Raw genomic sequence first — 21327 nt, forward strand, 5'->3', positions numbered from 1 at the left:
ACCTATCACAAACAACTTCTAGTTAACATAAGACAAAATTCAATACCTTTCTTTAGCTTCACTTACGGGCCTTTACCATCTACTGAACGAACTTGCTTGCATAACTTCTTGCAATTCAGGGCTATATAAACATCTGCGCCGTCGGCTGTACTATCCAAAACGAGGACATCGATATTTTCACAACTTCCTATGACTCTATGGTTTATTTCGCTTTCTACATAGGAATATGGGAATAGCTTTCCCGCTCACCTTCGATTCCTTGTTGTGGCATGAGGATATAAGCCATATCTCTCCACTCAGGAACACCGTGAAATCCACTAGAAAACCAAACTCAAACCACCGCGACTATCCAAACGTTTTTTCTCTTCTCGCAAAAGGCCTCAAGCCACCTTGACTATCTAAACGTCTTCTCCAAAACCCAAAAGAGCCTACTCTTTGAAAAAGCCACGACAGGGGGGGTTACCAATCCTTTTATAGCTGCTCCCCTAACGGCGCCCTTTCTTACTTCTTTTTCCCACCTCCTACTTGTTTTCCGTCTGTCTACCAATTAGGTAGCATTTGGCCGCCATACGTCATTTTGATCGGCAACTCGTAATGAAGTTTCTATCCGAGTATAGGCCCTAAGCGATATTCCGTTATTTCTCTTGTTAGCCTCTATCTTAACCCCCTTTTTAAACTTTTTCTCAGAATTCTACTTAATGCTTAATCTGTAGCCTCTTACATAGCGTATTTCATGACTCATTCTTTTATACTTATGCACTTAACTCTTTCATTCTTAATTGCATTACAATATTAATTCTTAGTTAGCTTCTTATTTAATACAAATTCCTTGTTTAGTCATAATACATCTTAATACATTCTTTTCTTTAGTTATCTTAACTAAACAATAGACCGTTACATTTTACTCAATTTATACTGGATGCAAGAATATTTTGTTAATTAAATTATCCTTTTTATGCAGGGGTTTTTATTTATGTTATTTATTTTTCATGTTACACCATGATAACTGAGAATACTATATTCTCAAGATATCAGGTGTAACAATACAAACAGTCAAACTATTTGCAAAGCCATAGAGTTCAAAGAAAAACTTCGTACAGTAATAAGACCTATTTAATAAAAATTACTTTCCAAAACTGGAAAAAATTGTGTTACAAAAATGGAATTTATATAATGCTCTTTTCCAATGGATCATATACAGGGTGTTCGGGATAAATTTGACAGTTTCGTAAGGAAAAAGAAAATCTTCTTTGTATCTATTAAATTTAATGAATTGACAAAAAAACATTACAGGCAGAGTTAATTACAATACTATCAACAAGATTTACTCAAAATAACCACCATTAGCATCGATCACAGCTTCAATTCTGCTTCGGAACCTCGAACAAGCTGATGCTACAGTCTCCCTGGGAAGGGCCGCAAAAACTGTTTTAATTTTATCCATTAACTGGGCTTTTGTATTACTGGAAGTGCGATTGGTGTCTTTTTCAACTGCGCCCCATACAAAATAATCCATGGGGTTAAGGTCTGGGGAGTTTGGAGGCCAAACATTTGGACTGGTGAAGTCGTAGAAATTTTCAGACAACCATTTTTGACTTTTCCCAGAGGTGTGGCAAGGGGCCGAATCCTGCTGCCATACGTACGGCCTACCATTGGCTACCCTTGTTATCCAGGGCTTGACTACAGTTAGCAACTCCACGAACAAAGCCCGAATTCCAATGCCAGGGTTCTTCAACACCTGTTCCTGCAGATTTGCGAGGAATTCTGCTGTACGAACGCAATCAGATCGTCTGCTAGGGATCTTTCTTCTTGCTACATCCTCGTAGTCACCATTGCAAGTCTCTAGTTCATGCCTGATTGTTTTTACTGTATTCAGGGAGCATTGGGCAGCAGTCGTAATATCCTTATTTTGATGGCGGGCATGAATCATCATGATACAAGTTATTCTCTTCCATGATTCAGGTGGGTTCCAGCTATCCATCCTTTCTGACATCTTGTATATGAATGAAGAAGGGTCCAAACTTTTAAATGAAGAGAAGTGTGTGTTAATACATGTAACTTAGGGAAAAATATAATTAATTATAAATATGTCAAATTTATCCCGAACACCCTGTATATGGAAGATGTGGATGTGATTTGTAAAGTCAAGATTTTCAAACTAATGTAATCTTTGTGCTCTTCTAAGCATACCATAGCTAATGAAAATGATTTACTGATTCCTAAGGAAATCACTAGTAACATCTCTGTCAGCTTTGAATGAATTATGAGATTTCTGTACTATCCAAAGGTGGATGTACCCAAGATATATGAGACGGTGACAGATTTGATGTAGTCTCTGTTCTGGAAGAGGTGAGGTAAGTGGTTTTAATATTTTTTGGATGTGGTGAGGATTGTAGCTATGGGCTAAGAAGGTATTATGAGCATGGTCAAGTTCATTAGTGAGGGCACTTATCAGATCTAATTATTTTACCTTATCATACAGTTTTTTCATAATCTTTTACTGTTGGGAGGTAGGTAACTGTATCTGCATGTGTACATGTTTAGTTTCTGTAAACAGATAATGCCAAGAATCAATCATGTAATCAAAGTATCTGTGAAGGATTGGCATATTGGCTGTTTAATTGTGTTATTAGGATGTTTAAGAGCATCCAAACCACACAGCCAAATGGAGAACACATTACCAAAATGGTATAGCCAAACAGCCGGTCTGCATGGGATAGAGTTTAAGGCTTTATTTTTCCAAGATCTTCATGAAATAGTTAGCCAGAGAGGGGGGGGGGGGATGAAAGCAGAGAGCCAATGGTTGTTCTTTCTGTTTGTTTACATGTAGCCAAACTGATGGTTTTAGACTAAAGCTCTAGATTCTTTTTCTTCCATATATTCAAGATAAAAGTTTGCCAAATTCAGGGATAATAGAAAATCCAGAGCAATTTCTTCAATTTGTTTATAAAGTTTATCCTTCCAATTAAGTTTATCCAGCATTGCTAGCAAATCAATACAATTTTATTATGCCCAATAGAACTTCTTGAAATAAAAATTATAATATCCTAGAATGAGAAACAAAATTACTACAAGATTTTTGAAGGCTGAGGATGCTATAAATACAATATGACAAAAAAAAGCTGAAAGGTATAAATCAGTCCAAGAAGAGAATTCTGTTTGGTGAAGGGAGTTATCAAAGGTAATGAGACATTAAATGAGATTTTTCGTCTCATTGAAGAGTGGCATAAGAACTTGTTACTCACAGCCATTACAAAGGTGGATCTGGTCAATGATTTCACCAATTGTGGAAAGTTCATTTCATCTCTCCTTGTATTCATGAGCAGATGTGGTAACACTGACAATTTTCCTGAAGTCAAAATTGGCATGCTTTTACAGATGTCATTCAGCATCACATCTGAGTGGAAGTTCAGGATGATAGCATTATGTTTTTGTTTTCTGCCTGAATTGTGTCATACTAGGATGGCAACTAAGCTGCAAAGCTCTCTGGCACTGCCCTTTTAAGTAGTACATATTATCAATAAAACATTCATCACAAATTGCTTTGAGCTTTCTTTTTGTTGGAATAAATTTTACTGAAGAAATTTTTGTGATAAGGTAGCATTCCAGGCTCAATGATTTTTCTGAGATTTAAGAACTGTTTTACTGATGGAAGGCAGAATCATTCTCAGAAGTTTGTGAACTGATTCACTGATCTTTGCACAGCTAACATGCATGTATAATGGCAACTTACTAGTGGAAACAGACCATTTTCTGATGGTCTGCTTACACTAGCAAGACCTAAAGCATACTGATGTTGCTCAGCTTTCATAATAAATCTTAACGGTATAACGAAGTGCCAGTGAGCATCGCAGCTTAGTTCATGACATGATTAAGGCAGAAAACAAAAATGTAATGCCTTCATCCTGAACTTCCACTCAAATGTGATGCTGAATGGCATCCGTAAAAGCATGCCAATTTTGACTTCAGGAAACTTGTCAGTGTTATCACTTCAGCTTATGAATACAAGAAGAGATGAAATGAACTTTCCACAGCTGGTGAAACCATTGAACAGATCCACCTTTGTAATGGATGTGAGTAACAAGTCCTCATACCACTCTTCAATGCTACTACCAAAAGAAAAGTAGTGTTGCCTTTCTTGTAAGAAAAATCTCACTTACTGTCTCATTACCTTTGATAATACTATTCACCAAATAGAATCACATTTCTCTTCTTGGACTGATTTACACCTTCAGCTTTTTTTGTCACCTTATATTCATTGCATTCTCAGCCTTCAAAAAATCTTGTAGTAATTTTGTTTCTCATTCAGATATTATAATTTTTATTTCAAGAAGTTCTATTGGACATAATAAAATTGTATAGATTTGCTAACAACTCTGGATAAACTTTATTGGAAGGATAAACTTTACAAACAAATTGAAGAACTTGCTCTGGATTTTCCATTACCTGAATTTTGGTAAACTTTTATCTTGAATATTTGGAAGAAAAAGAATCTTGAGCTTTGGTCCAAAACCATCAATTTGGCTATATATAAACAAACAGAAAGAACAACCATTGGCTCTCTCCTTTCTCCTCTCAATCTGGATAACTATTTCATGGCAATCTTTGAAGAGAGAGCCTTAAATGCAAAGAGGAAAAATACATTTATTAAACTCACTAATATTTTGCTGGTTTTCTACCCAGCATCATCAGAGCACAATGAAACTTGACAGGCAGTTTGGTTTAGTGCTGTGTGCCTGTCACAGTTTCATTGTGTTCTGATGATGCTTAGTAGAAAACTAGCAAAATATTAGCGAGTTTAATAAATGCATTTTTTCCACTTGGTGTTAGTTATACCATTAAGCATTATTATGGATAATGAATAACACCTAAGCCTTTCTGAAATGCTCAGCTTTGTTGCTGTCATCTTTGTTTCATGCAGTAAGCATAGCTGGAACTCTATAAGAGATGCCTTCTATAGTCAATTTTGAGATGCTCAGTGTATGTACTTAAGGGTTGGTCTAGAGGTCTGCACTCCCTTGATATCTACTGCTGTGCTTTTCTTTGGTGTAAAGTTTGGAAAAATTCACTTTTAAAAGCAATTAAATAGGAGAGCACAATTCCCAAGCAATACAATCCAGAATATCAGTTATCTTGTACTAATATCAGATACATAAAAAATAAAGTTCAGGCATTATTAGCATACTTAAAAGATAAAATTATTGGCATTAATGAGACCTGTATTCAAGAAGGATAATACTGACAAGGGAGTACTGATAATGAATGCAGAGGAAGTAAATTCAACCAGAGTTAAAATCTTGAATGGTGATGGAATATAAGTTCTTACACTCAGGCAATGGGTTCAAGACTGTTTGGCATGTGATAAAGAAACAAAACAACATGCAATGGGTGCTACTACAGACCCAAATCAGAAGAATGTGAATTGCACAGATAGGACAAAAACCTTTTGTGGGGCACAAGGAGGACTATCATTATGGAGATAAAGACGACTGGAGAGAAGAGAAAGCATACAAAAAACAGAAAGAGAATTAGAGTTACTAAAGGATAACTACCTTAAAGGACTCACAACTCACAATGGAAGTATAGATCTAGTAGTAGTAGCAGCATAGAATTATCTGTAAATGGAGGTGAATGTTATGAGTACAAATGGCAAGAGCAATCATGCAGTTTTGACTCTGAATATGGCAAATTGCATGAGAACTTAGAACAATCAGGGAATATGTGTAACTATAACATAAGTGATTATAACACAATTGAAAAAAAAAGCAACCTGAAGTGGTGCCTTGCATGGAAACTGCATGGTAGAGGAATCAAAAGAAAAGTACATGGGATGTACTGGCTAGCTGAGTGGTTAACATATTCACTCTCCAACCAACAAGTTGCAGGTTTTCAAATCCCACAGTAGAAGTGAATGTTTATGACTGTGATGGAGACCATCACCCTACTTACTGGAGGTACAAAATGGCTTGAAAATATCCATTTTTGCTCTATAGGCAGAGTTTACAGATTATGTAAAAAATATAAATATACAAAATTATTAAAAACAGAAGAAAAAAAAATCCTTATCACACCCACTGTACTAAAGTACTATAGGATTACAAATCTTTCATGAGTGAGAGTCACATAATAATGTGAGAAGTAGTCAAAGAGTGTCTGAAGAAAGCTATATTTATATATTATACTTGTCAAGAAATTATATTCTTGTTTAATCCTTTATTCAAGTGAAGTATTTTATGAAGTATCTTCACAACTAGGCTCTACTTGTATATAAAGGCTGTTGACTCCACATCAATTTCCTCAGTATCCGTAATGCACAGCACATTTTCTTATAGATGTGTATATTGCTATGCATTATGGGATGGGAAGGCCACTACCCAGACTGTTGAAGTTTTTTGACTTGGTTATACTATAAATTAAAGATGCCAAAAAATTATATTCATGGTTTGATCCTTTATCCAAGTGTAAGCAAACAAACTACCCAGACTGGTTCACACTGATGAGCACTCCATAAAGGAGTGCTCATCAATGTGAACCAGATCCAGAAAGATACCAAGGCTGAATCAATGCAGAAGTCATATATTTTCCATATACAAGTAACAAAAAGGTGTAATTCCTTGTTATTAAAATACCTGGTTACAATGTAAATTATATTTGCCAAGAAACTATATTCTTGTTTAATCCTTTACCCACATGTAAGCTTGTATATGAAATATCTTCATGACCAGGCTATATGTATATAGAGGATTTTGGACTTCACATCAAGTGCTGTCAATCAACTGCAACTGATGTTTGACGTCAACAACCTGTATATACAAGTAGTCCAGCATAAGAAGCTGCTGACTTCATATGAAAGCTCAATCAACTGCAACACATATGAAGCCTTTGCATATAAGTTGACAATAATAGAGGAAAAAATATCTATAACCCACCAATAGTACAAAATGTACTATAGGTTTGCTAATAACCATTCGTGGGTGGGAGCACCATAAAAAAATTAAAAAAAAAAAAGTAGCCTAGTTATGAAGATATATCATGTGCTCTTTGTTTTATAATGCTTAGGTAAAGGATTAAACAAGAATATAATTTCTTGGCAAGTATAATTTACTTTGAATCCAAGTGAAAAACCTCTAAAAGCTATATCTGACTGACTACATTTCTCATGAAAGGCTGAGGAGCAGAATGAAAAGAAAGGAAGAAAGGGAAAGCTATAATGAAGAGTTTTTTTGCCAGATAACAAGTAAAAAGAGTTGTGAAATGGCTTGTGAAGGTCAATTTTTGCTCTATAGGCAATATTTACAGATTATGTAAGAAATACAAAAAAATACACAAAATCAATAAAAGGATTTCCCCCCCCCCCCCAATTCCAGTAGTAGGAAAGTGTTGAAGGGGAAATTGCTATGCTGTCAAGTGATCACTTTTGTAAGATATAGATTCTGGATACATCAATTAGCTTTCTGGATGCAAAAGGAAAACTGGATAAAAGACTGGAGGTGGATGAGTTCAAGCTATTAAAGCTATTGCAAGAACTTGATTCAAATATACTAGTGAGACCGGATAAAATACCAGCATGAGTGCTGAGGAATGTGCAAGAGTATTAATGATGCTCCTGGTCCTGTTGTTCAAACTGCATCACAGCACAGACACTTCCTAATGACTAGAGGCATTAATTATACTAATCAGTACCACTAGAGTGAGCATTAATGTATTGGAGAGGCTGTTTTGATGAGATTTTGTTGTATCTTTAGATGAGAACCCCAATGTATTGGGGTTCTCATCTAAAGATTCAACATCAAACTGAGGACAGTGTAAGTTTATAGATAATTATCTATTCTGATAGTCAGGACATCTTTATTAAAAAATCTTGCATTAGCATTATGATCACATTCTATAACAAAATGACAGAGTTGTATAAGGAAATAGATATAACAAAATGCATCCAGATTTTGTTGATGTCTGACAGAAGTCCACATGGCAGGTTGTTATACAAAATCAAAGAGATGGGTATGCATAGTCTTAACCTGGATAACTGCATGTCAAACTGCCAAGAATCACAAACTGACATATGCAGGTTGTTCTAAGAAGTTGAAAAATGGTGCACAGTTCTATACTTACCCACTGTTGCTTAACTGATGATACTGAGGATAAGTTTAATTTATTTATTTATTCATTCTTATGGCAAAAGGAATACAAAGCAGCTACAGATCAATGTCCAGTCCAAAAAGCCAATCCAGGGCCTCATTTGTCACCTCATGGATGTCCTGGAGGCAACCACCATGAAATTGGCACCTCGGGCAGTCATTCACAATATGAGTGATCATCTGGCTATGGGGAACAGTAACAATAAGAGTGGTCTGACAGTCTCCGTTTACGTTGTAGATAGCCATATCTGCCCTGGTTAGTTCTCATCTTGTTGATAGATGACCAAATCTTCCTAGGAAGAGCAAAACCAGGCTGCAGAGCACAGGGATCTTCAATCAGGAAGCCATTTGTTGGAAGATTGTTGGACCAGTATTCTCTCCACATGCGAGATGTTGATGGTAAGGCAGCTGAAGAGAGTTCGTCCATGGACCAGAAAGGGTTTCTTGATTTTAGGCAAAGACTAGGTGGATTTATGAGTCTGGTGCAGGAGCAGGAGTGGATTGCTCATTACTTTATTAAATTCTTTAATCAAGGCTTGTCTTCTCCATATATTTGGCGCAGCAATGTTAGATAGGGCAGGCAGCCAGGGAGCAGAGAGAGAGGGAGAGAGAGGTGCTTCTCAGTGTCCCACTAATTGTGCACATAGAGTTTAGCTGGGTGTCTAAAACGTTAGTGTGCACACTTCTTTCCCAGATGGGGACACAGTATTCTGGTGCAGAGAATGTGAAAGCTAGTGCAGACGACCTTAGGACTTCTGCACCACAACCCCAGGTTGTTCCAGCAACCCTTGAAATGATATTATTTCTCATTTTAATTTTGTTGGACAGGTTGGTGATGTGCCTTTTATAGGTTAGGCTTCTGTCCAGGCTCACTCCAAGGTATTTCGGGTGAGGGCTCATTTTGTTCTACCATTTTGCCACAGAAAGAGAGGTTGAGGTGTCGATTTGCCTCTGCATTGTTCAGGTGCTGTGGACACAGTTTTTGTTGGATTTTGCTTCAGATACCACTGCTTGAGGTCTGTTCAACCTTGAACACAGACCTGAACACCCTCTTCCAGGATGTTCAGGTCTGTGTTCAAGGTTGGCAAAGGAGATAGATTGGTGTGGGATTGCTAGGTCATCAACATATATATATATATTTGCTTGAGCTGGTATGTGGTAAGTCGGACATGTAGATGTTAAAGAGTAAAGGGGCTAACACAGAGCCCTGTGGGAGACCACTGTGGAGGAATCTGGGCCTGCTCTTTTTTCCACCAATATGGATCTGGATCTTTCTGTTGGAGAGAATGGATTCAAAAAGCTGGAAAGTTTTTTTGCACCTTATAATATTGCCTAATTTTAGGAGGAGGCCACCTGATCCAGACTGTGTCATAAGCTGATGTTCAGTCAATAAAAGTGACTCAGGATTTTAAGTTTCTTCTGAAAGACTACTTCAATCTGTGTTGTCAGGGCCAGGACCCGGTCACAGCAACTTCCTGACAGCCTGAAGCCAGCTTTTTCAACCGAGATTTAATGGTGATAATGATGAAGTTAAATGAAATAAATAATTAAATTATTTTCAGTAGGAGAGTATATTTTGCAGCTAGAATCGTTCAGCATGCAGTTTCTCTACAAAACACTCTTGGGACATGAGACAGTCATGAGAATTCATTTTTGTAGCATTTTCAGTTTAACAGTTTATTATCATTCCCATCACATATACAAGATATTTATTCTGTATTATACAATTCAAGTCGTACAATTCAATATACAGTATTATATAATACAATTCAAGTTGTACAATTCAATGTACAATATTATACAATACAGTTCAAGTATTATTATCATTTTCTGTTGGTGCAGAGAATTTATTTTTTACACTTATTTTTGGCTATTTATTTTGTTACAGTTAATAAATGTTTCCTTATACAAATAGAGTAAAATACATTTCGGATAGTTTTCATAGTTTATAATAAGTTACTGATTTTAGTGATAAAGTAAGTTAGTTTGGGAATTTATGTGTAACCAAGGGCCATAGCCATACTGGTTACTAGAGAATTAAATTAGTTCGAAACAGTCACTGTGAGTCCAGTAACCATATCTATGAGGGCTCACCTTACAAGGTTTGATTTGATGTACATGTTAATATATTAGTCTCCTAATTGGATGAACCAGTTAGTATATTGGTGCCTGAATTGGATATGATATGTGAGTTATAATGATCTCTTAAACTATACATTTAAAGTAATTGTCAACATTGTTTAGTCCCATGAAGTAGTCTCTCAATCTTTTTCTGAATGCATAAGCTGAGGTTATAGATTTGATTTCATTTGGGAGTTTTATTGTAGCTGCTTGTCACTAGGTATTTGAAGGATTTATGAAAAATTTCTTTGTTTGCCTTGGGTACTACCAGCATGTTCCAGCCACAGCGTAATCCATAGTCTACATTATATACCAGAAACTTTCAGCATTCCTTTTTACGTATAATAGACAACCATAGAGATATATTTTCTGTAGTGGTAGAATATTATGCATGACAATCAGATCGTTGGTTGAATGTGCGAAGTTAGTAGTGGTTATGGCTCTAATTATTCTGTTTTGCATTCTTATTAATGGAAGCAGATTGATGTAATAATCTCCGTCCCAACAGGTGATGCCATATTACAGTGAGGAATTGACCCAGGAATAGTATAAGCATCTTAAGAATGCTGCATTTATAAATTTTTTAACATAATATATTCTATTAATTATGAACCTAAACTTATTTGTTAAGAAAGTGGTGTGGGAGTTCCACTTCACATTGCTATTGACATGGAGGCCCAAATACTTGACTGATTTTGTTTTTTTGATACAATTTAGGATGCCACTACATTTCCTTTCATGCCATTTTATGATTATATCATGGTCTAGCTTATCTCGTTTTATCGGTATTAATGTTAAGTCCATTATTGCTAAACCATTTACTTAGTGTTAACATATCACTATTAATTCGATTTTTTAGATCATCGGTGTATATTAATATCGGTGTATATTAATGTCGTGTCATCAGCGAAGGATATCATTTTTCCAAAAAGTTTATATTTACATAAATCATTAACATATATTAAAAATAGGATGGGTCCTAGTACAGACCCTTGCAGTACTCTGTATTTTATTATTTTTGTTGTGCTATTGAATGTGCCATAGCTGGTAGATTGTTTTCTATTATTCAGAAAGGATCTGAACCAGTCATTAGTAATTCCTCTGATGCTGTATTTGGACATTTTCAGTAGCAATAGGTCATGATAAATACAGTTGAATGCCTTAGATATATCAAGAAAAATGGCCGCTGTGTGCATTCCTTTATTTATTCACTGCAGACCGTTTTATGAAACTCCAATAGCGCTTTTTCGTTATTGTATCTAGATTTAAACCCATATTGATTAATTGCATAAAAAGATATGGTATTTAAATAGCTATTTAAGCAGGGGTTTTTTAATTAGAATTTCAATAGCCTTTGAGATTGTGGATAGTATAGATATTGGTCTGTAATTTTTTTATTTGATTTCTGTTACCACCTTTATATTTCTGGCCTTACAACTATGCCCTCTCTATAAACCTTACTATAATTCTTCTATAATCTACTCTTTGCCCTTCAATATACCCTATTCCTCCTATAGGTTTAAATTTGGAAGAAGGCAAGTTCAGAAGCCTTAAGGTAGCAGCCCTACCACTGAACTATTCCATTGTCAGGCTAGTCCCCTAACATGGAGAACATAATCCTACTTGTAAGATGACAGAAAAAGATAATCGGATTGAATCTATGGGAAATGACCCTGGAATGGAAAAGGTAAAATGAAAATGGAAACGACAAAATATAATACACATAGCAAACTGGAATATAAGAGGAATAGCATATAAAGAAATAGAATTAGACCAGTTATTAAATGAAAGAAATAGAATTAGACCAGTTATTAAATGAAAGAAATTTTAAAATAGCAGTAATCACTGAAACAAAAAGAAATTAAAAGGAACTATGAGAATTGAAAATTTTAATGTGATATACAGTGGAGGCGACAGAGACCAAAGAGCACAAGCAGGAGTCATGATTTGGATTCATAACTCCCTTTCAAAACAGTTAAAACATTATAAATTATGGAATGAAAGAATAATAGAAGCTAGAATAAAAATAGATAGAGGCTATTTAACAATAATTGGTTTATATGCCCCAGAAGAAGGAAGAGAACAGGATAATATTGATTTTTATAATCAGCTACAAAACATTTATTTATTTTATTATATATGTTTACATAATTTTAGCAAGAGACTTAAATGATGCAAGAATTGGAAACACGAAAATTAATAATAATATAGGAATACATGGAGAACACACTTTAAACAGAGATAGTAAAAAATTGATTGACTTTGTAGTTTATAATAACCTAAAAATAATGAATTCCTTCTATAAACATAAAGACATACATAAATATACTTGGGCAGACATCAAAATTTTCGCTAGATGTTAGAGTTCACAGAGGATATGAAATAAGCAGTGACCACTTCCTTGTTAAAATAAAATTAAGATTACCACCTAAATGGCTACAAGTAACAAGAACAGAAAGAAAAATTGAAACATTTGTTTATAAAACTAGACTACTGTACAATGGCTATATGAACAAAGAATTAACCAATATCTAGATAAAATAAAACAAAATGAAAAAATAGAAATAGAATGGCTTAATATAAAAATGATACTAAATGCAGCAGTAAATGAAAGCTTAGGAAAGACCAAAAAATTCAATAAAAGAAAAAAATAGAAATAGAATGGCTTAATATAAAAATGATACTAAATGCAGCAGCAAATGAAAGCTTAGGAAAGACCAAAAAATTCAATAAAAGAAAAAAACTGAAGATCTGGTATGATACAATCAAAGACATAATCAAAAAGAAAAAAGAAGCCTATCACAAATGGTTAAGCAGTAAAAGATTAGAAGATGAAATAGAATATAAAAGAATAAGAGCCATAGCTAAAAGAGAAGTCAGAAAAAGACATAGAGAATCATGGAATAAATTTGTTTCTAATTTAGAACATGATTTATATAAAATAAGACCCAATGTATATAAGATTTTGAAACACTTAAATGCAGATACCAAAGAAAACCTGAAATTAAACACTGAACTGAAATTAGAAGAATTTCTAAATTACTACACAGAACTGTGAACAGAAAAATATTTTAAAAAAGAGACAACTGGCAAACAAGTAACGAAAATGAAAAGGAAATAACTGAAGAAGAATTAGAAATCAGCCTGAAAGAAACAAGGAAAATCACCTGGAGAAGATAAGCTAGGTTTAGAACAATATAAATACGCAGGAACAAGATTCAAAGAAAGACTCTTATTATTTTTAAATAAAATTTACTCAACTGGTATCTCCCCAATAGAATGGAAAAAAGCAATTGTGATTTCTATCTTTAAGAAAGATAATAGAAATGACCCTAAAAACTATAGAGGTATCAGTATACTAAATTCCTGTTACAAAATATATAGCAGAATCTTAAATAACAAACTAATGAAATATTCCGAAAACTTTATTCTAGAAGTACAGAATGTATTTAGAAAAGGACGATCATGTATAGACTCAGCCTTTTGCCTAAAATTAATAATAGAGAAAAGAAGAGAATATAATTTAGAAACGCATATTTCATTTATTGACTTCGAAAAAGCATTTGACAAAGTTAAAAGAAACATACTATTTAACATACTAAAAGAAAGACAAATACCAAATAATATCCTAAAAGCTATCTCAAGTATATATGAAAATAATCAAATACAAATAAGATTAAATCACGCGCTATCATATACAAGAGAGATAAACCAAGGGGTTCAACAGGGATGTCCCCTCTCAGCAACTCTTTTTAATATCTACTTAAATGAAATAATAATAAAATGGAGTAAAAATTTACATCAAGGAATTAAACTTTCCCCTACAGTTAACTTAAACACTCTCCTCTTTGCCGACGACCAAATAATAATTACAAATTCTGAAGATAACTTACAGAAAGCTATTTTAAATCTAAATGAGATATCCAAAGATTATGGTATGATAATATCAACGGAAAAATCAAAAACTATGGCGTTTAAAGGACAAGATCCAGCAAGAACTAAAATAGTAATAGATAACAAGATCTTAGAACAGGTGAATTCATTTAACTACCTAGGATGTATGATCACATATGAAAATGAAAAAGATATAAACATAAAAATTGCAAAATATTTAAAAATAACAGGTGTAATTAACTCTATATTTAAACCAAATATAGAGTTAACTCTATATGTGAACCAAACTTAGTTCAAAAACAAACCAGGCTAAAAGTATACAATACATTAGCCCTACCGGTCTTAATGTATGGAAGCGAAATCTGGACAATAAAACAAAAAGACAAACAAAGATTAACAACAGCAGAAATGAAGTTTATGAGAAAAACTGCAAAGTATACTCTATTTGATCACAAAAGAAACGAAGATATTATGAAAGAATTAAACCAAGAACCAGTAATAGAAAAAATTAAAAAATATAAACATAAATGGATGGAACACGTTCAAAGAATGAAAACAGAAAGATTACCAAAACAAGTCTTAAAGTACCAGCCATTAGGAAAAAGAAAACCAAGACATCCTCTTAAACGATTCAACAATGACTTCTAAGGCCGGAACAGGCCATGCTAGGCCTAAATCCTTGATACACATGATGATGACCTTCATATTGAGGTACAACTGAAGCAGTTTTTAAGTGTTCTATAAATTTATCGTGTTCAAGGATTTATTAATGATATTTGTAAAGAACTGTAATTTGTATTTAATGATAATGTTTTTCGACATTTATATTGTCACTTCCTATTTTTTCCCCTTTTTTTAATCCGATTACTACACTCTTTACCTCTTTTTTGTTTACTGTGTGTAAATACATGGAATTCGTAATCCATGGACGGTGACTCACATACTTTGTCCTCTCTGCAGGGTCAAAATCACAATTTCCATAGTTTGTAAAAAGGTTGTTCATTTTGTTAAATACATCAGTGATGTCATTGCCCTCTGGGAATTCGCATGTTTTGTGTTACCTATTATCATATTAACCAACCTCCATTCTTTACTTTTATCATTATTACAAGAAAGAAATCTCAATAGAAAAAAAATGTTCTTTTGCCTGTTTTTTTTTTTTTCCTTTAGGTGTTTACCGAAATTTTTGTAGTTGTGTTCAAACATTAAGTTATAGGGACTTTTTCTATGCTTATGACAGAGCTTCTATTACATTCTCTTGACATGATTTCAATGAAATCATGCAGGAGTATATAAAAAATCTCTGCCACAGATACTCAGCATAGGAGAAGCAATCCTAATTTCAGTGCCCCATTTTTCACATAACTAGCAACAAGTTGACACTGACTAATTACAGAGATTTAAAGTGAACTATGACAAATTTGAAAGTAGAAAACAAAAAGTATTTCATATTTATACTGATCACAATTTATTTATGTATGAAATGTATTAGATTTGTGGAAAGTGTGTATTCACGTTACCTTTCAGGAGTTAATTCATTTCTTATTGCCTGTCTTTTAATCAATTCTTCATATCTCTTAAATTCTTGCATTAACTAAAAAGAAAAAAATGAATGCACTATTAGATATTTAAAATCTGAAAATATTTAAAATATCCAAAAGTCTAAAATATGAATGTTTAGATTTTCAACTTAAGACATGCAACAGCACAGCATGCCCTTGATATAGAGGAGTTACAACAGTAGGTGGCACACAAAATACAGTTCCAGCAAAGTGATTCATAATGTTACACTCTCATTAGAATCTGCAACAATAAAAAAAATAACTTGTACTGTCACTAAGACCCCTTTCTACAGAAAGACTCTGTCAACAAATCTGGCATGGAACATAACTGTTATTACTCACAAACAAAGGAGGATTCACCAGCAAGTTTTTACTTGCCTTTTTCGTGTCTCTCTACTGTTTTCATTTCTTTAGAATATATTATAAATGATACAGGACATAAGAGAAAATCTGATAGTCCAGGAGGCAGGTACTTTGGCATGTAAGGAAGGAGACAGCAAAGTAAACCAGAGAGTCACACATTTGTGACTTCACTTGAGCCTTTTGTAGCTCAGTCAGTATAGATGAAGCCCTTTGGTCAGAAAGACCTGGGTTCAATTCCCCATCAGTGATGTGAAGAACCTTATCTGGTCTCTTTCGACTAAAGGTGAGTTAGCCGGTCTCATAGAGAGGTAGGGGGTTTTACCAGGAAACTAAGGTTTTTCATCTTCCCCCTCAGTACAGGCAAACTGGTCCTGTGAACACACACACACACATGGATTATAGTCATATTATAGTCATGAATACGCACCAGCCATATGTCGGTCCCAAGCCCGGATAAAATTGGGGGGGGGGGGGGAGCAGTGGTGAAACTACCCTGTAAAAATCTCACAGGAATACTTTGTGGGCAATGTCTACAAAATTTCCAATCCTATGATTGGAAATGACTGAAAAGGGTAAACCAGTGACTTCAACTAGTAAATAATCTTCTACTTAATAATTTGAAACAATATAAGATATAACTAATAATATAAACTGTTATATCATCATATAAATATGTCATGAATAACTTAAATTACTTCTCTTTTAGATAGTTTGTTCCAAGCAAATAATGATTTACTTGCCTCTGATGTGTAAAATTTTTATGACATGAACCTAGAAAAAATGCAAAAGCAATTTCTGCAAATTCAAAAGTAAAACTGAACAATTGCTCCTCTGCAATTGTTTCACTCCTAAAGTAAATTCCATCTATCAACCTGGAAGAGGAAGAAAAGAAGGTATTTTGTTAATGAACTAAAGTATGCACAATCAGCTTTTAAAAAATAGAGAGGATAGAGAGCAATGTTTTTTTTTGCAGTATGGAAGACATCAACAACTAACTTTGGGAATTGTATTTTAATGAGATGTTAATTCTCATTACTTGCATACTAATTGATATAATCTTTATATCAATTAGTATGCAGATAATGATAATCAACTTTTGAGAGTTGTAAGAATGTTTACAAGTGCACTGAATAATGAATAATATTACAAAACACAATGCTGTGTTTGTAGATTTATATCAATTAGAATTCAAGTAGTGAGAATTAGCAATACTTTGCAAAAAAGACTTATTAGCAATCACAGACAAGCATTAATAAGGAACCACAGTTAAGATCATTCTAGGCAAGATGAGTATTTTACTTTTTGAAAATGTGGTAATGATAAGTAATATCTGTACATCACATGGCTGGATGGTGTTTAAAAGAATATAAAAAAATATACCCGAAATAGTCTAGTAAGACATAACTAGAGATATCAACATGTAAGAACATCTGGCAAAAAATCGTCATCAAATTCGTGATGTGTATGCTCAAGGGATGTGTACAGGAAACTATGACAGCAGAACATGAAAAATTTACATTATTACCAACTTCTTATCGACAATTTTCCTCCATATTTTAGTCACCTCTCAGGACTCAACTGTTGTCAGATATTTTGTACCAAGATATTCCTCCTCCTCCTCTTCTGAGTGTTTTCTCTTTTGCATCAAACACCTGCTTTACTAATCTTTCCTCTCCCTTACTGTTTATGTTACCACCTGAGATTAGTTCTGCTCACACATTCCTAATAACAATGTAAAGTTTTCATTCATAAGTTAAAATTGGTTTGAACACTGTCTTTTATACAACTAATTTATTGTTTTCACCATTTTCTCTCTTATTCAATAAGTTTATTCATTTGACTCCCTATGACCAGCTGTGTGCTTAATATATTTTAAATGAAAGATTAAAATATAAATAATATATCTTATAATATATAATAAAATAAAATATAGTAATAAAATATTGAACTGAGAAACAATTGGTGTGTTATAGGGAAGAAAAATGGAGAATGAAAGAAAGAGTGAATGGGAAAAGCATAAAAGTACGAGAAATTGGGAGAAAATAGATAGTATTGTATGGGGATTCGATGATAAAAGGTATACTTAATAAGAAAGTAATGAAAACATGTTTTCTAGATGCAAAGATAAAGAATGTTAGTGAAGTTGAAAGTTTGCAGAAGAGAAAAGCAAAAGAGCTAATTGTTTAGCAAGTACAAATGATTTGAAAGGTGAGAAATATGCAATGAGAGAAGATATGAAAGAGTTATTAGAAGCAAAAATGAAGAGTAAGAAAGTAAAGATTATCAGTCTGCTGCCTCAGAATGATAGGACACAATTCAGAAGAAGGGCCATGATTGCCAATAAGTCAATGAGAAGATTATTCAGGAGGAAAGGTGTGGAGTGCATTTTGATGGATGTACCTGTATATGCCTGATTGACTGCATCTAAATGGTTTTGGAGGAATTAGGTGCTTGGAGCAAGTGTTGTTCAATGAGAGTTTGGAAGTGCAAAACCTGGGAAACTAGATATATTGTTTCCCTGGATTTTAGCCACCTCTGTGACAGATAAGTATAAGTGCAGGAATGACTATGAAGACCTGAGTGCAGTTTTCCAGTTTTTGAATCTGAATGGAGAGGTAATGACATTATGTAAGGGCAACTGATCCCAAAGGGGACATTGAAATACATATGCACAAATGCCAGACATATAAGAAATAAAGGAGATGAATTTTTAGCACTGGACAAATCGACTTGGCCAAAATGTATTCTACTCAGTGATAGAATGTAATGAATATTGTATTTTCAGAGAAGATAACGGAAATAGGGCAAGGAGGAAGAGTATTATTAATGATAGCTAAAGAACTTCATCAACAAAAATAAAAGTTAAGGAAGATTGCAGATATCACAGAAATGATTCACTTGAGGCTGTCTAGTGTGAGATAGATACCAATAGGACAAAATATATTGTTAGTTGCTGGGGATTTAGAACAAGATGTGGATGCCATGCCTCAGCAGATAAGCACAACCAGTGCAGACCAAGCCGTTATCATGTGAGACTTCAACTATTGTGATATAGATTAGGAGAAAGATAGGGCACATGGCAAGGAAATGGAATTTATACAGTTACTAAGGGATAATTACTTGAAAAAGCATGTGATGAAAGGGACCAGGAGTTTGAGAGTGTTAGATCTGGTAATAGCATCAGAAGATCTATCCATAACTGCAGTAGCAACCCTACCTTCGATTGTGTAAAGTGACCATACAGTCTTGTGCTGGGAGGTTGCTCAACATGTGGAAATTTCCATCGAGAAAGGATTTATGTGGAACTACAAAGCTGGCAATTATGGCAAACATAGGAGACAAAATGGAGCAATGCCATGGTATAAAAAAAAAACCACATGCATATGAATGTCATTAGTGCATGAAAGTGGTTAAGGATTGTTTGAGCAAGGCAGTATCAGAGCACATACCCAGGGTTAAGAGAATAAACCGAGTAGAGATTAAGTGGATGACTAACAATATAAAGCAAAAGCTGCAAATAAAGGAAAGCATTGTGGAAGGAATATAAACAACAAGGTGATGAGCATTCCCATGAGCAATATAAAGCTCAAGCAAGAAGGGTAACTAGTGTAAGGAAGACTAAATCACATTTTGAGGAAAAGTTAGCTAAGCAGGCCAAATAAATCCAAAAGAGTTTTTTCACTATATAGCAAGTAAGAGAAAGAATGATTATGAAAAGATAACTTTACATAGTGTTGATGGTAGGAAAGTGACAGAAGCAGAAGAAATAGTTCAGTTACTAAGTGATCACTTTCCAAGGGTATATCATCCAGGTGATTACTTTGCAGTTACTGAAGTGACAGAGATTGATGTGAGAATTGAGGTAGATGAACTGGAGATACTCAATATTTTAAAAAATATCAATGTGAATACAGCAGTAGACCTAGACACTATGTCTGCTCTGGTGTTATGAGAATGTGTACATGAACTCGCAGTGCCTCTGATGAAATTCTTTAATCTAAATCTCAGCTATGGGAAGGTTGAAAGGGAGAGGAAAGCGGTTAAGATAGTTCAATTACATAAAGGTGACCCCAAAACAGAAGTAACAAATTACAGACCAATTAGTATCTCTGGTGTTGTGATTAAGTATTGGAAAAGTTGGTTTAAAGTAAAATTCAGGAATGTGTGTGGATATGAATATACTTTATAGGGGGGGCCTTTCTTTGTAAAAGGCAGGTCCTGCCTCAATAATTTATTTCATATTTTATAATAAGGTGACAACAGAATTGGATAAAGGAAATAGCTGATAGACTTTGCAAAGGCATTTGACAGAATACTGCATGGAAAACTATTTACATAAGTTGGAGCAAATGGGAATGCATGAGGCTGATGGCATGGATAAAGGGTGGCTGATAGACATCAGAGGGCAGTTTATGATGGATTGTAATCAAGGTGAATGAGGTGACTAGTGGAGTGCTCCAAGCATCTGTACCAGAACCACTACTCTTTACTTTGCATATTAATGATAAAGCAGAAAATTTGAAGGGGATATGCAGTTGTTTGCTGATGATGCAAAACTAAGAAGGGCAATAGTTTTTAAAGGTGATGTAAATATCTTACAAAATGATTTAATAAAATGACAGTGTGGACAAAGGGCATCATCATCCTTTCAGCAATTTATGCCCAGCGGCCAACTTTTCCTTGGTCATCCCTGGCTTTTATATCCTCCAACTGGGAGGATATAAAGAGTATTTTTGGGGGATAATCTTGAACTGTCCATACTTTGTCCAATACTGAGTCTATTTTTAGTTCTTTACATATTTCTGTGCTTCTTTCTGTCCCAGAGAGTATAACCTTCTGTCCTTTGCAGGAATTTCATTTCTCCGGTTTCTATTATTTTTTCCTTGTGCAGTTTTTATAGTCCATAATTCACTTCCATACAATAGAGAAGGCCTTGCCAAAACTTTATAAAATCTTATTCTTGTGTGTTTTGGAACTTGATTAGGTTCTGAAAATATTATTGATCATTCCTGTTTTAGAAAATTTGAAATTTTGATGTCAATGTCAGTTTCTTTTGTATATGATACAGCACATCCAAGGTATCTGAAGTAGTTAATTTGTTCTAAAATTTTATTTTCAATCATGATTTTATTTCTGACTGGAAATGTTAATGTACGTTAAGGCGTAACATTGATTTTTGGAGTTCATCTTCAATTCTTGCTATGATTATTTGGTCATCTGCAAACAAAGAGGTATCAAGTATAGTTCCA

General features: G+C 34.2%; 1 protein-coding gene across 1 annotated transcript in view; it reads right to left on the reverse strand.

The window, feature by feature from the left end:
* Positions 1–21327, reverse strand: part of btv (dynein cytoplasmic heavy chain beethoven) — a 1245321-nt gene that overhangs the window by 1125551 nt on the left and 98443 nt on the right. The window contains exon 7 of the mRNA XM_090394552.1: positions 15674–15747. Coding sequence (XP_090250678.1) covers positions 15674–15747 — 74 coding nt within the window. The remainder of the gene's footprint in view (positions 1–15673; positions 15748–21327) is intronic.

The sequence above is a fragment of the Typopeltis vanoorti genome, chromosome 6 (assembly GCF_054136105.1).
Source record: "Typopeltis vanoorti isolate ZY-2024b chromosome 6, IOZ_Tvanoo_1.0, whole genome shotgun sequence".
Lineage (NCBI taxonomy): Eukaryota > Metazoa > Arthropoda > Arachnida > Uropygi > Thelyphonidae > Typopeltis > Typopeltis vanoorti.